Source organism: Cyrtonyx montezumae, unplaced genomic scaffold, assembly GCF_038088225.1.
Source record: "Cyrtonyx montezumae isolate F1298 unplaced genomic scaffold, pur_monq_1.0 scaffold_34, whole genome shotgun sequence".
Lineage (NCBI taxonomy): Eukaryota > Metazoa > Chordata > Aves > Galliformes > Odontophoridae > Cyrtonyx > Cyrtonyx montezumae.
Window position 1 is genome coordinate 1562624 of NW_027072039.1, and position 17624 is coordinate 1580247.

Here is a 17624-nt window from a genome sequence, read left to right on the forward strand (position 1 = left end):
TGGTGAGCAACTGTCTTTGTCTTCATTCCTAAATTTGTCATGTATGGACTGAAAGAGAACTAGGGGAGAGTAAGCAAGCAACTATGGTGCTTACCTGATTATCAGGGTTAAACAGCATCATCCCTTTATAGCTGAAGAGCACCAAGTTCAGTATGATTACATTTTAAGTAAATTTGCAACCAGCATGTTCATCAGTACCATCCACAGGACTAGACAGTACTGTTTTCTACAGAATGTACATATGCCTTCCCTTGCCAGGAGGAGCTAAAAAAGCTGTGCTGCAGTATGAGAGTGCTTCAGGAGCAACCTATAAGTTCATAAGTTCATAAGTTCATAAGGCTGGAAAGGACCTATAAGATCATCTAGTCCAACCATCCTCCTATCACTATCTCTACCCAACTACTAAATTAAGTCCTTTAGCACCTCATCTAAACGCTTCTTGAACAGCGCTAGGGATGGTGCCTCAACCACCTCCCTAGGCAGGCCATTCCAGTGCCTGACCACTCTTTCAGAAAAGAAATGCTTCCTCAGGTAAGCATTGCTATCCAGCTGAGTGAAAAATTTAAAAAAGAATGGATGTTGGATTTAGAATCGCTGCCCAGAATACAAGAGTCTCTGACAGTGGCAGCAGAAAGCAAGAAAAATAACTAGATGTGCCAGTGATACGTAGAGATACGCAGATTTATTACAGGTGGTAGTTATATAATTTTTCAGTTTCACCATGTAAAACTCCCAAAACATTTCCTCCTCCTTTTCTTTAAATTTTCTTAAGTGAGAGGAAACATTCTTCATTTAAACAATGTGAGGAAACACTGAATAACCCAGGCAAACAAAAGGGAGCTAAAGCCTGAGAAAATAATTTATTTGGAAAATATATGAGTACATCACAGAATCACAGAATGGCTGAGGTTGGGATGGACATTAAAGATTACCTAGCTCCAATCCCCCTGCCTTGGGCAGGGCTGCCCCGGGCCCCATCCAACCTGGCCTCGAGCTCCTAGAGGAATGGGGAATCCATAGCTTCTCTGGGCACCCTGTGCCAGGGTCTCTGTACCTTCTGAGTGAAGAATTTCTTCCTAACATCTCCCTAAAGCCTTCTCTTTTCCAGGTTGAACTCTAGCTCTTTCAACTTGCCCTTGTAGGGGAGGTGCTCCATCCCTTGAATCATTTTTGTGGCCCTTCTCTGGACACACTCCAACAAGTCTGTATCTTTCCTATGCTGAGGACTCCACATCTGGATGTAGTACTCCAGGTAGATGAGGACGTGGGACCACGTCAAAGGCCTTGCAGGTCCATCAGTTACCCCTTCTTTGTCCACTGATGCCACCACTCCACAGTAGAAGGCCGCTCAATTGGTCAGGCAAGGGAATTGTACAAGGAGTAACTGTGAAGAACCAGCTGAGATCTTCAAAGGAGCCAGTGGGAACAATCCTGATTCACAGAATTCTGTTATCCTACTTCAACAAACCTATACATGCTCTCTGTAAAATTAACTTCATGTAAGCTCTGCTCTCAAAATATAGCCAAGTTTTCAAATTTTCAGACATCTATTTTCAAGGCAAGAAAAAACAAAACAAAACAAGACGAACAGAAAACAACTATTGGGAGACTGGCTTCAGAGTTCTGACTGCCATGTGAAGAGGAGTAGGACAAGTACAGATTGTCACAATAAGTATAATGTTACTCCCTTGTGACAGTCTTTGCTGAATTCATTTGGACCGATTTTATTAGTTTCTCTCTATTGCTCTGAGGAAGCACAGGAAAATTGCTCAAAAAGATCTGTCAGGCACACTTTGACTGGGAATGCACACTTAAAGCTTGCATGGCTCTGCATCACTACAAATGGACAGAAAACTAGTCCACTGACCAAGAATGTATCTGAAGCAGGAAAACTTTTTCAAGCTGGGAAGCTTTCTGCTTTCCAATTCAGATTCATAACCTATGGTGTTTTCCAGACACAGTTGATATTTCCACTGCAAGCAAGAAGAACCAACGCACTGAAGTCTTTTCCTAGCAAATTCTCTTCATCTTTTGAATAACTGTATAATAAGATCTTTCAGTCCATAAAGGATAAACAAGAGAAACTGAAGAGAGATGTGTTTGAAGGAAACACAGGGAAGTGGAAAGGGCAAACATGTAGAAAGAACAAGAAGGGGTCACATTTCCAAAATGGAAGGTTAAGAGAGAGGCACCAAGTAAGAAGAAATGTCAGTGGAGACAGAAATTTCTGGGGATGTGGCAGAATGGCTATGAGAAAGGAAATTTTTAGAGAGCTCTGAATTGAAAATGCTCTAATGGTGTGGAAAAAAAAATAGTTTAATTAGTGAAGGGAGAATAAAAATCTGATGAAGGTTGAAAAATATCAGATGTGAAGGGAAAACTACATTTACATCTAGAGTCAGCTTCTGGATGTCTCTATGAGTATTCATACGACGTGGATATACTGTGTGCAGACTCATTGTCCTTTGCCCTCACAGCCAGCAGCAAACTGAAAATAGCAGACGGGCACAGACATTGAGAAAGACTAGCACTGCTGCTGGCTATAACTGATTATTTTAAAGTGACGGGATAACAATAAAATCTTGCTGGGAGCCCAACACTAGAGATGTCCAGGAGCAGAAAGAGATCTAATGGAAGACTGTTAACAATTATATTGGTATATTTTTAAATAGATGGATTTATCCTTGCAATTTTAATACATCTGTTTTTATGCCAAAGTGTAAACAGATAACCATTTCAACAACATCAGCGTGGTAACTCTTCATTTTCTACACAAAAGATCAAACTCTATCACAATTAACTGGAACTACACCAGTGATGCCGAACTATACAACACTATTTCCTTTTTTATGCATAAAAACATAACTATCATGTATAATTCTGCTGCATTAAATTTTTATAAATATACTTGTAACAGAACGTTTACATATTTTGGAAGAAAAACAGATGAAGGATACTAAAACTGGCAGTCAGAAAAACACATCACTGCTTCACTAAACTTCCAGTTTATTTCAGAAAGGAAAAGGACAATAGCTTTGTCTTCCAGTTACTTTCAAGTGCCAAGAAATAATCGTCATCTGGGGGAAGAATGCCAGTTCTGGTTCTATAGTATCAATGTTAGTCACTCCAGGTTGATTATAATTAGGAAAAAAGTACAAGCTACTTTAATAGCATGACGGAGTAATACTCAGTGCATACAATACAAACCTTTCATTATTCAACAACTGTAAAACCCAGTAGTATAAAGGAACCTTGAAAGAAGAATCTAGCCACTAGGTACTGTCAGATTAAAGTAATCAGGACTGATAGGAAATGTGACATCTCTGCCTCTAAGTTCTGGGACTTAGTATAGAAAAAGCTTTGCAGGAAGACCTCAGTGAGGGTGGATCTGTCATGATCCGGCAGAAGTAAGGCTAGTGTACCTCTAATTAAGTTGACTGATTGCAAGCTTGGCTACTGTTCTGACGGTGATTCATGCTCCCTAAAGGGTCATGAAGTATCAAACCCTTATGATTCTGCAGTATTTGGACAAAGCACAACAACAATTAAGTACGTTACTACTGAATACGCATGTGTATTCTGCACATGGAGTAAGTTTATATAAACTTGATTTCTTTACCGAGTGATCAAAAGTATGTTGGAACACTCACAGCTCCCTTCCTATACTTCTCCTTGTGGCAACCTCTATTTCCTCAATCCACAATTAATATTTTTACATGTCTACTTCAGAAAGAGCACCAGAAAAGTCTTTGTTGTTTCAAGACAGAGAACACAGGTCTTAAGGGTTTACTTCACATGTAGTCAGAACACAGAATATCTTTCTGAAAGAAAAATACAGATTATCACGGAGTTTATGTGGCATACCTCTGATTTGCTCACATTTCTACAAGAAACTCACTATATCCGTGGCTGGTAAATATTCATTACTCTATACTTTAAACAAGAGCCAAGTGGAGCTCATATGAATTAATTTGCTATTATTTTGTTGTTGTACAAAATGTGAATGGTTAATTAACGGGCAAGATGTACTGAACCTATTGGTGCCTAACCACAATCTACTTTCTTGGATAACTTTCCATCTACAGGTGTCCTCCTTCCATATTCCCTAAGCAAGACCAGTAAGTACATCTGATAAAACTTCCTTGGAAAACCCAACAAGGGTTTAATCAGGCAAGCAAGGAGACGATTTGTAGAAAGTCATTTCACAGTTAGAGCAATACAGAAGTCAGGCACCAAAAACATGACCTATACTCCCAAAATGCAAGTTTTGGTCTGATCCCCATATCCTGTGGTAACTTCATAACTCACTGACACCATCTGGCAGTCTGTAACAGAGTCAAAATTTTCCAAGTCATTCCAGCTGAGATCTTCAAAGAAGCCAGTGGGAACAAGAACCGAACTGTCATTCAAAACTGGAAAGTCTGGAAAGGCCAGCTCTTCTTTCCTCATCAGCAGATGCAAATTTTTTCTTCTTGGACATACTCCATTCCCTTCTGCTTGCCACAGAAGCAGAAAATATTCATTTCTATCTTGCAGTGTTTAGATAAAAGGAAGTATTGTTAAACAAAGAAGAGGCTACAAGATCTCACCAGGAAAATGAAAATCATGCTTGAACTTTCTCCTCTTTGCCTCATTTTCCCTTCCTATTTTTCCATCTCTGACAGGAGTTAAGTGGGAGTTTTGCCTTCATAGTCCTTTCCATTCTCATCAAGGCTCTTGTATTCATAGTAACTGTCTGGCTCAGCATTTGTGCTTTCATTGTTTACAGCCAGAGAATCCTATGCTGTTCCTCTCAGTTACATTCTAAAAACAAAATGTAAACATGAACAATCAGCTGTTATTTTGGGAAAAAGAAACTTTCGTTGGACTATCAGCATTTGAATGAAGAAGGAAAGAGCATGTAACAAAAAGGAGTTAAGGAGAATGAAAATGTAAATTAAAAACTGGGAAGTCTTTCATGCACAAATAAAGAAAAAAGAAAAAGTTCAGCAATACAAGTTTGATTCCTCTTGCTCAGTGTGGTAAAAACAAAAAGCAAAAAGTATATAACACATTACATGACTATGTTTGTTCCAAATTTTCATCTGTGCCTTGGGAACTTTTGGAGGCATTAATTAGTTCCTTCTGCCCTTCTGAAAGGGCTGCAGATCTGGCATTGCTATATATTTACTCGGAATTTAAGTGAGGCTTCTACAGTGAAAGACCCAAGTTTTGAAAAACAATTAGTCCTTTTTCTAAACATTATTTAGGATCACTTCAAGATAACAAAATGGCTTCATAAAAGCATATTCTCTCCCAATAGGCTGAGATGTTAATTTTAATGATTATGTTTTTTGCACACAGACAAGTTTACGTATTAAACAGCATCAACAATCAGACAAATTTTTAAGAATACTTGCTTAAGAAATACTCAAATCATCCACAACTGTGGCTTTGACACAACTGCAAGATGCTGTAGAAAGCTAATTAATTCCACAGCCCAGCAGATGAAACATCTTCAAGACCTAGCCAAGAACTGGATGGAGGAAAGTAAGGAAATACAAAGCTTCAAAACATTTGTTTGGACAGCATCTCTCTCGGTTCATGTACTAACCTTGACCTGTGTTATTACACGCTAGGGAGTATAACACTAAAGTGAGCCAAAGGGATCCAGAGGGAGAAATGGAGGGTAGGGAATAAATAACTTGGATAAAATTTGCAAGCAGACTTAAGACAGATGGTTGTATACATTTCTGAACATAGGCTACATACTGTTTTGTTACTGTACAACACCTCGTATTCCCTTGGCACTGAAACACTATAGATCAGTACAATAATTCAGACAAATAAATAACTTGTAAAGAAATTACTATTATTGGTGGATCAGAGAACACCAGAACCAAGGTATTTACATTTTGCAGAGATGGCCATAAGCTGAAACTTAGCATGTGTGCAGTGACATCCAACAGTCTAAAGAGAGTGCTAAACAATGCTCCACATTTCACCTATCTAATGTCTTTGCATCTTTTTATCCACTAATGAGGAAATGGCATTTTGGCAGAAGAAGATAACCTTTTTCAGCAGCACAGATTAGCAATGATGACAAATATCTAGGCATATCACAAGGAGAAGGGTTTTCTGCAGAGGACAGAAACTCTCTACTTGGTGTTGGGAGTGTTTGCAGCAAGAGCAATTTCAAAGTCAAGTGAAGAGAAAATGCTATCAGGAAAACACCGAGTCGCATGCTTAACTTTGCATATACCAACTTATTTTGTCAACCTTTTTCTCTTACTATCATTTCTTTTAAGAGAATAAAATCAGCCCATTTCTGCCAATGAAGGTAAAGGATGTCCCAAGTACACTGATGTCTTGTAAATGATGTGAATACCTTAAAATGTAATCAAGTTTTTTGTATGTCTGTTGAACCTGCTGAATTTCTGTGCTTACACTGTTTTGTCATTTTGGAAATCTAAATGAGCATTTCTTCAGTAGACACTGGTGGCTAGGGGTTCTCTGGTTTGCAGTTTGTGTTGTTATTGTAAAATGAGGCTCTGAGCTACTGCTCTCTAAGGACTATCTATCTTCACTGGCAACATTTCATACTATTTGGCCAGACAGTAATTCTTCACTTACCCTCCTTAAAGCAGTCCTTGGTTTTCTATTTGGCAGAAACTAGCTGGTCTTTTCTGTACTGCTTAGGTCTTGTGTCATTTCTTTCTCCTTCCTCTCGTAAGTAAACAACACAAACAGCTGATTACATGCTTTGTTACTGTAGCATTCATTACTTTTTGTGCCAAAGCCCTTGCATTTTAAATTATTTGCTATACTGGAATAGTGAATTAAGAGAGAGAATTAAATTCCCTTGCAAGGGAAAAAACAAAAGGCAGTCATGATTACGGAGTTCAAGTAACAGTTTCCTCTTTGAAAATTAATTGTTTTGGACATTTATGTATTACCTTAATTCTCACAATATTTTTAAAAGAATAGTAACTGTGTAATACTCTGTAAAAGTAGGAGCAAAAAAAAATCAGGACACCATTGTATTTTTTCATATCATTTGGGGCTGCTGATATGGGAACGGAGAACATATTCATTTCTGTAAGAGAAAGAATATTGTTGTTGAATTGACACAGTGAGAGTGCTTGCACTCTTCACAGTTACTATGTGTTTATGCTAGGGAATCATCACAACTCCGTCAGGGTCAGCTTTGAAACTGAAACATCATTTTTACAAGTTGTAGAGACTTACTTCATGTAGACAAAAGTCTGATGACTCTATTGTTTAATTATCACAGAAGATCAAATCATAGCACTCACTTATTGGTAACTATGGCAGGGACCTAGCATGTAGAGTACAATTCCAAAATCTCTTCTTGGCTATTCAGCTTTTCAGTTTTCACACTGAGGCACTTCCTACTGCCTTCATTCTCTAGCAAATTTGATCTCTATGAAAACCAAACCCTTTGTAAGGACAAAAAGGGAATAGTGTTCGACAGAGGAGAGTGCTGCAGTCAGCTGTGCAGTGAACCATGCTTTGATCAAGTGACTGATCACTGATTATTGACATGAGTTAAAGCAGTCAACAATTACCAAAAAGGTACCATCTGCCCAAGGCTCATAGGTGTTTCATATGCTTCCATAATGCTCTCTTGCTAGCTTTTTTTTTTTTCTGTCCCTGTTTCCATCCTTTCCTCCATTGTTTCATTCAATAATTTTCCTTATAGTCTTCTGCATGCATGCCAAAATCTTCCAACGTTTTTCCTACCTAGCAGCTTAAAAGACACTGCTATATAATAAATTCTACTAGTTAGTCCATTTTGTGATTAGATTCAATGAATCGGACTGTACAGTCTACAAAATGAAGGACTGGTGCCTCAGAACAAATACATTAATATCACTATATGAGCACAAGCATTTCAACACATTCAATCAAAGTAACTTAACTGAGCAACCCCACAATATTTTGTAGAGAGAACCAAAGCACATGAATTCCATTTGCTGACTGAGGTCAGCTTGCATTCTTCCAGTTATTCATTACATATGGAGAGGACAAGGGCAACACAAGAATACCTGAGAGTGCTTGGAGACCCAGTGACGTAAGACATTCAGGACACGATTAGTGGCTGCTCTGCGTATTATGAACTCTTTGTCACACATGCGTTCAGAATTGTTAAAACCTGTGAGGAAAAAAACATGCATACAAGAACTAGAATTATTAGAGATAACGATTTTCTTCAAATACTGTATTAATAATTGCTAAATAGAAGGCCTATTTGAGCATTTATGAATAATGAAAGGAAGAAAGCTTGTATTTCAAACATGATCATTTGGACCACTGTAATTATGCAAAACCAGTATAATATACTCTTGCCCATCATAAATAATACAGCCATCTGCTTGGTTCATTGTTCAGTTTTAGAAAGAAGAGTACTGGCTTGTAGCATTAACATCAAGACAGGTCTCTCTCTCTTCAGTATGAAAGAAACAATATAAAACATGACTAACCCAAAAGCAGAGTCTGTAATCAGACAGGCTACAGAAAACAACTATGATTCAGAAGTAGGAGAATAGTGCATCATAGAAGTGGTACATTGTGAGGAATCAGGGGAGGATAATAGTTAAATACAGAGGAGAAAAAGGTCAACACAAGAAATGTTCCTCCCTTCATGAAGGCAGTATTGCACAGGCTCCACTAGTCAACAAAGCATTCAAACAAACAGCTTATTTTTTTTTTTTTACCACTGTAGTGACAAGAAGGTGGGAAGGTATACAGAAAACACATTTACAGACTAAAAGAAACAATTTGCCAATTGCAGCATTTCCCCACACACCTTATAATGAGGACTTTTGTTTTCAGTCGTCAATATTTACTCATCCAGAAATGTTCTTAAAGTTCAAGAAATTTTCTTACTACATTTACACCATTGTTTCTTTCTTGCCTAGTTTTGTGGTAGCTGTATTTTACTAATAAAATGATTACATCAAATACTCCAATTAAAAAAAAAAGCAAGAAAAAATAACTCTGAAAAACCTTGAGAAGTTAATGTATTTTTACTCTAGTTTTTTGCTGAATTTGATCTTACACTGCTTTGTTTTCCATTTCACACAGTGCAGAGCCCAGGAAACAACTGGAAATTCTCTTACGTATGGACCAGAGCTTTGCAATTTTTTTGGCATAAAAGCTGTTCTGAGTTCTGTATATTATTAAAAATAGCAAAGGGGGATTAAGCATCTATTTATTCTGCAAGAAGAACATTGGATATATTCTCAGAGGCTAGTATTAGTGTTATTCTATTTTTATTACAGATATTTAATACAATCCAAATCCAAATTGCTGCAAATTCTGCTTTTTTAGACAGAAGGATACAAACAAGTGCAACTACAATTATGTATGTTTTACTGTAGGCTAGACCTCAACCAGATCCTCTTTTACTCTATGTCACAGAAGTTTTCTAGAAGTATGACATATTACATCGTAGTTGATATCTATGATTCAGTACCAAACAAATTTTCATATTAACATATCTTCAGGAGTTTCAGTGCCCATAAACACGAAAGTAAACAAAATCTCTGAGGCTTTACTTAGTAAAAGGTAACCTAGGCAACATTTAGTGTGTTAATTTCTATGCTTTTTGCAGTTAACCTCTTGCAGAAGCAATTAGGCATACACATTATAAACTGTTCAATTAGCCACTTAATTGCAGCAATGAAAGTCACAGTGAAAATTATGTATTAAAGCAGCAGACTCTTTATGAAAGTAACATTATGGAAAAGAAGTTTTGGTAAGTTGAAAGGAAAAAAGGAGAGAAAACTAGAGACAGTTTCCAGCTAGCTGCAAAAAGAGAATAAAAGGAGGAAGAAAGGAAAAACAAAGCAAATTTCTATGGTTCTCAGAATTTCATCAATTTTTTTTTTATCAGTAATTAGCTTTTATGGATTTTAAGCAACACCTTCAGTCAGATCCACCTAATCAGTAGGTAATGTTGATGTCTTGACTGGATACATGGAGATGCCTCAATTATGTATGAAAAGAACTTAGGTGAGCAGAAATGTACAGGTGTAGAGCTATACTGAACTCCATGTGTTAATCCTCTGTACATCCACAGATACAGGACTTCAAATAAATAGCTGTGTAATATATTTGTTCAAAAGTAAACTGAAAATCTATTGATTTCATTATCACTTTGTTTTTAAATACCAAACAATTCAGAATGTCAGGATGTGCTGCTTTCTCTTTCCTTGTTCTTTCTGGAAAAAAAGATCCCCAGAACACTTAAGGAATGCTTAACTAAATATGCCAACTGATTTTGAAGAAAATTGTGCTTATGAAATATTCTGGTCTCTGAAAAACTATCTGGAAATGCGATGCATCACACAATTCCCAAAAAGAGCACCAGTCACAGTGGGATATTGGTGTCTTCTATCTGAGACCACAAAGACAAACAATAAAAACTGTTACACCACTACCCTGGTCTGTTCCTTGCCTACAGTAGTTTCTTTCCACCTTACATTTGCAAGACTCACAGAAGTTTTGGTGTAAAATGTTGAAGCTGACTTAGGGTATGCATATTCCCTTTGGAATGGTGTTCAGCACAACGCTGGTTCTTTGCTTTTAAATTCCAAACTAACTGATTACTGAAATGGGAGCTAGGGGCTGTCAGCATGTGGTAAAGATGGTTACCATTCACATCATTAGCATGCCCATCAAGCACAAGTTATTTAGATTATACTTAAAATTTTTTTTAATGACTGCTGGATAAACTTCAGTGACTATATACATTAATTTTCCATTACAATCATAGACAAGAGCTACTATTATTTTTATCTATCCACCTATGCTTCAGAAGATGCAAGTGTGAAGTATATGTAGATAGGTATCAGCAGTCCTATTCAAAACTAATTCTGACAACTCCCTCCCAGACAGTGCAGCAACAGCTAAATGCTGGACTGTGTTATTCCTGATGCTATGAGAATTCTGATGTATTGTCAGTCTAAATGAAAGTTGGTGAATATTGACTGTGCAAGAAAAAGAAATACCATTATTCTTACAGTCACTATATAGATCTTTTCATTAACAAGAATGTGAGAACATGTAAGAAAAACAGTACTCTAGAACATACGAGTTGCACAGAAGTGTGCTTATAGTTTTAAGAATCATAAGACTCAGAACAAAATTGCAAATGTAGAAGCTGTAAGCAAATAAGATTACCAGGCATTGCTACTTTCTGGTCTTCTAACTTTTAAAGGAAAGGTCTAAACAGAACACAAAGAAAAAACAACAGAAACCTATTACCGCAGCAAAATCAATATAATAGCAGAGACATGCAAAAACAAGTTTTTGGCTAGCACTGTTTTTATTCCTCCTAACTTTCAAATCCATGTGGTCTGTGGAAAAGGAACTGCCAAAAGTAACCACAAACACATGTCTGCTAAAGAAAATCCAAATTCTAGCTATCCTTCAGTCCTAAGTACTTTTGAACAGGTGGTATTAGTGCCAGTCTAGCAGGAACTGTACACTAATATCAGACACATACTGCAAAAAGTAGATGAGAGCCAAAACAGCATTTGTTTTTCCTGTGTGAAATAACATCTACTGAGGGACTGCAGAAAGTATACAACATTTGAGACTGTAACTCCATTTCAGAAGACAAAAAGGTGAACTGACAACAAAGAAGTGATTCCACTACCAAAGAGCAGCTACATCAAAGCAACTTTTTTTTTCCTGTAGTATGTATTGAGATGAATACAGGCTGCTTCCACGTGTTACTGCACATGTTGTTGACACAGAACTTTTACCACATGCTGTCTAAAACTATACTGATTTTCCATCATTGTTAGTTTCAGTATCACACTTCTTCTAATATAATTTAATCATCCTGCTTATGCACTTGCATTTAGTTTGTTATGCACAATCCAGTTTCACCTCCAGATGTTTTTATTACAGGTACTATTATCAAAACTGCTATTTTTGAAGCTAACACCTTTGTTTCCTTTGTTAATAAACAAATATGAATCTCAACATCTGAAGACAAACAGATAAATTATCACAGTATCTTTTAGATAGGTAGTTTCTCTCAAGAGAAACTCTATGACACTTTCCAGTGGTTATGTCATTGTCTATCCCATTCATAAAGCAAAAACACAGAAGGACATAGAGCCCATTGATGTTGTCTCCCAGCACCTCATGATGCAGAGGAAGGGGGACAGGAAGGTCAGGTGTGCATGGCCAGGATGGCACAAGGGTGGTGGTGTTCAGCCAAACCAAAGACACTGTGGTGCAGCTCTTCAAGGTCAATGGTTTGAAGGGCTTTTACTGCAGCTACGTGGCTTCACTGCTCACCTACATCCTCAACAGTGCGTCTGGTGGCCCTTCACCACTTCCACATCGAGCAGCTCACCTGCCTGACCCCTAAGGACTGCCCTTCATTTTATTTTTCAGTGTTAATACAGTAGGACATAATCCCTGACCACAGGAACTAACTTGTCAGAAGTTTTGGTGATAGATTTCCTATTTGTAATGACTTACCTACATTAAATTAATAATAATTCCCCAAATTAGGGGAAATTTGTTTGTACTTAAGAAGAGTAACTACAACTTGTTTCTAGTGACTTTTCTAATTAAAAAAGTCTTCATTTCAAAAAAGCATTTTGCCAGTCAGCTTCAATGAAATGCCCTGGAATCTTATACTGAAGCTGCACTGGTATTTAACGTGGGAAAAAACTGCACTCCAACATGTGAGGAGGTAGCAGCAAACCTCAGAGTCTCACTAAGGTGGAAGAGGAATGCCCACTGCTCATAAAACAGACAACCAATAATTAAAATAAGTGTAAAATACATTTCTCTTTCTTGTGTGCTTTTTCTTCTGATAAATACACTTGTGGGCTATAAGCCAGCTTCATGATTCAGCCCAGCTCAAATCCTGAAAGCTCAGGGTCAGGAAACATCAGTGGTACTTTCTGACCTAGATAAAGAATAAATGCAACACCCAGGCTGTGCGCAGAGCGATTTTCATCCACAGATTAAAACTGAAAAAGCCTCTGCAATATATGTAGCACACACATACACACACCTAATTTTAAAGTTATACATGTTTATTGGTCACAGATTCTTAAGCAAGTAATTGAGTTTCACACATTCTCACAGAAAAGCATCAGGGAGCAGGCAATCTAATAATTTATAAGAAATCTAAATATGAAGGATTCTGCTCTTCTTTTCATTTCTTTAATCATGACATTAGATTGCCATACATTGGCTAGATGAAGAATGGTGAAACTGGAAAATAACATCATTTACATTAACTGAGAGACAAAGATGATGAACTCCCTCTCACTGCATAAAGACAAGCAAATTTTATCAATAATATAGTCCTTCTTCAGGAACTACCAAATGTGAACATTCAGATTTATAATGGAACAGGTCATATGAGCAGTCCATGGCTTGAAAGCAGGAATTATCAAGTCTATCCATGATCTTCAGGCTACCTTAGCTTGAGAGAGGTATATTTAATCATTCACTGTGCCACGGCTTGGCTTGTTTCATAGTGTTAACAGCTCATACCGTATCAAAAGTAGTGATTATTATAAAAAGAAGAAATCGAGTGTCCAAAGCATTTCAGGCTTTCAATTTCACTTTCACTGGTCCTTGGGACTTCTGAAATCATTTCATTCTAAGAAATATGCTGCTGAAAATCCCTGTTGTAGCCACCCACGTCAGAAGTAATTCCAAGTATATATTTGATTCTTCTGCCTAAAGCCTCCACAGCAAATACAATCTAACTATCAAATCAAGTCAAGGGATTATAGTCTTAGTAAAGTAAATCCCATTGGATTCACATGCATCAGCTGATGTACAATAGCGTAACTCAGATAGAGCTATAGTTCCTGTTTTTCATTGCTGCAAAATATTTAAGGGAAAGGTTGGCAAACTATTTTTTAAATGACTCCTGCTATAAAAAGAATTTTTTTTTCTGATAGTAGAAACTTGAAGAACACGTAACTGAGACAAAGTAGTTAAATTATTAAATTGTAAACTTGAACCAAAATCCAAAAGTCTAAAAATCTGCCTGTACAGTGAAATAACTTGAGAACAAGTGGGAAAAAAGATAGATGTGTAAATAATATGGTTTAGATCAATATACTATTACAAGTCCTAATCATAACATTAAGGTTGCAAACTACAATGATCTAGAACATTAGATGTTAAAACATGTGTATAATGAAGAATGAAAATCCTCCCTTAAAGTCAACTATCCATATTTGAAAATTCTCCCTTTTATGTTTCTTTCCAAAAAGGTTACTGCTACAGGTAGGCTGATTCACACTTTGGGGATTTTTGCGTTTTTTGGTTTTTTTTTCCAATTAAGATATTCTCTTCGGAGATCGTGTCAGAAGGTCACAGTTGTCAGAAAATCTTTAGAATTTGCTCAACACTAACAGTATAAATGAAGTTATGCAACTTCTTTTAGAAAAAAACACTTTAGAAAGCAAAAAACAATCACAATCTGAACGTTTTTGTAAGTAAAATTCAGCAGCAATATAAAATTCTGTTTTTTATTTTTGGCGCACTGTGATGAATATATGGCTTCAAAGAAAAGAGCACAATTCACTCCTCTGTTAGGTAGATAAAAATGAGTGTGTGTATTAATATTTCCATATGCTATACCCAAACAGGGAATGAGTATCTGTAACTTTAGTCTACAGTACATTCTAAAATACATTTTCCAATATAGGAAGTAGCAGTAATTCCACTAGGGTAGAGAAACTATTCTTCTTTCAGCATCAACAAAGAGAGTCGAGAAGGAATTAATGCAATTCACCAAAACCCAATGCTAAACACTGCCTACTCATTCAAAACCATATTTGCTTGCATGGATGTTGTATGCATATTTGCTTGTAAGTGGAACATCCTAGTCCAACTTTTCAGTAAAATCTTAGGCCACATCATCACAATCTCATGTCTGTATTTATAAACATATCTCTAGGAAAGAACAGAACTTCAGTTTCAAAAGCCGTTGTAGCCACCTACATTTACACACTGGTGAATACTGTGAAAAATTTGCAATATCACAGCAATTCTTTTTCCTATGACATATTTATATAAAATATCTATAGGAAACAATTGACAAAGAAATGACTTCTTGACCACCCTATCTTAACAATTATATTTATAATTGGTTTAGTACATCTTAAACAGTTTTTTACTACGGTAATGTCTGAATTATCTTCCGTGAATAAGGACAAGAATAGCAACATTGCAGCTGATGTATCTTTTAATTTGTATGTCAGCCAAGTGAGTTTGCCTCAACTCCTGCTATGCTTCTCAGCATTCAGGAAATATATAGGCAGTTTTTACCTGCTGAAGTGGGAAAGCAGTGTGAGAAACTGCATGTTCAACATAGCCCATCCAATTAATCACAGTACAATCAGGCTGATCCACTTTTGGGGTTCAAGAACAAACACTACACTACTCTCCTTTCTCAGATAAGAAAATGTTTTTATCCCATTGCTAGTTTGCTTGCATGTATCTATGAAACAATTTTCCCTGCAGCTGCTCCAAGCTTAGTGCACTATGTCAGGAAGCATATGTTTAATGGTGTTACAACTCAGGAATTGTACTCTACATATGTGTTCTTCCTGAGTAGCCACTCTCCCTAATAAGCTTGAACAAGAAAATAATTTAGGAGAGGGGAGCTCATCAAGAATTTTCTGGAAAAGTGAGAAAAATCATTGTTTTCCTCTGACTCTTAATTTGCAAAAGCAGGGGTCACCTGATACAAAACTAAATTTCACTTTGAAGCCACTGTTTCAATTCAAAGCTACTGTTCTATCAAAACTGCAAGGGAAGATTCATCTCGATTTGAATGTTTAGCCAGTTACCTATAATTGCTAAGCAACAATTTTGTTGAATTCAAAGGGCTTTTAATTCAGGAGCAAAAATAGAAATCTTTTCAAATTCACTAAAGAGTGGGTGAATATCATTTAGGGTTATCAAATTAGAAGGTAGATTCCAAACAAATTAGTTTTAATCTCTATTTTCATTTCCCTACTGATTTCCCTGTACAATATCCTCTGGCAGACGAAAACACACACAAATTTTTCAGAAAAGCAGCTTGGTGAACATGTATTAAGGATGCAGCCTACAACAGAAGGTAGTTTGTCTCTGTATGATGACAACATCATCATCCCCTGCTGCCCTGCAATGCCAACACCAGCTATGTCCAACACTGGAAAGGCCATCTGGTCAATTTCTGTCAACTCTCCAGCCACAAGGAAAGGAAGCTGGCTGATCTACACTTATGCTAACTGTCACACAAACTTTTCTAATGAAGAACAGCGTCAGGCATAGAGGATTCCCTAACCAACTTTACCTGTAGCTCTTCAATAAAAATGTGGAACACAAGCAAGCTATATAGTTCAGGTATATATATTCAGGTCTCAATGCTTCTCAAACGTTCCTAAGTCTGCATGAATTGGTCTGGAAATCTCTTTATAACATGTTCCCAGGAGGAAACAAGCATACTCACTTTTCCATTTTCTGGCTAAAGTCATTAGTAAAACTGAAAATAAAAACAAGAACACAAACAACCTTTGCCTGTCCTGCAGAAAAGATCGGGGGAGGACACCAATTCCCACACAAACCCTTTTCTTTTGTGGAGGTGAACACTGCAGACCACTAACACAAAGTAGGGACTGGAAAGTTACACAACTCAAACAGGATTGCAGATGCAGTTGTGCCAGTCTGTACTTAAGCAGCCTCCCTGGGTTAAACAACAGAACTTCAAAATAAAAGATTCTTTGTATTTCAATTACTGATTGGGACATTGCATTGGAGCATTCTCTTCGACACTTTGAATAGCCCCAGCTCTTTCATTCCGCCCTCATAGAAGTGTTCAATCCCTTGAGGGGCCCATACCATTTTTCTGATTTGAAGGACAACTGTTTGAGTGGTATTTATAAATATTCTTTGACAAGGCAGAAGTGGCAAAACACAGAGGCTTTAGGAAAATATTCTCTATCCTGAATCATGCTCAGGTAAACAATTCAAGTCAAAAATAATTTACCAACAGAGATATGTCCAGGCAATTAATTGACAGGGACAGTACATAAGCAATTCAATTTTGAGAAGATTCTTTCAAATTTCCAGCTGTTATTCTAATTAGTCCTTAAAATTATAGAGAGTAAAACCATCTTATCTCCTTACTAGCATGAAGTTTATTTTCCTGCATGCAAATCATGTTTGTCAGAGATACTCCCCCAAACATTTTTTTCCTCCTTTTCTCACTTTCTCTCCTCTCCCTTTCATACGTATTTTAAAAAAACAAATGCTTATACTGAAGAAGCCAGACATTCCTGCCAACCCCAAGCTTTCATCCCACTCATATCTTCTAACATGTCACCTTATTCTTGTGAAAAATGGTATATCCTTTACAGTGCAGATCAGCATGATGTAGGAGGAGAAAGGCAGCTTTGCAGCATGGAGGATGCTGGAAACACCGAAGTATCCAACTTGAAATGGGATGTCCGAGTTGCTGAAATAAGATCCTGTATTCACAATTAAATAATATATGCATGTTTGCTTGGGATTAAGTATTTGCTTCTTGTCAAATGTTTGTTTTCTGTGTCAGAAGACGTTGGGTCTTAAATTCA

At 37.0% G+C, this 17624-nt stretch overlaps 1 protein-coding gene across 2 annotated transcripts in view; it reads right to left on the minus strand.

Annotated features, from left to right (window-relative positions):
* RASGRF2 (Ras protein specific guanine nucleotide releasing factor 2) overlaps positions 1-17624 on the minus strand; it is a 113895-nt gene that overhangs the window by 20252 nt on the left and 76019 nt on the right. For both annotated transcript variants that reach the window (XM_065745231.1, XM_065745230.1), the window contains exon 18: positions 8049-8155. In XM_065745231.1, the coding sequence (XP_065601303.1) occupies positions 8049-8155 (107 nt within the window). The remainder of the gene's footprint in view (positions 1-8048; positions 8156-17624) is intronic.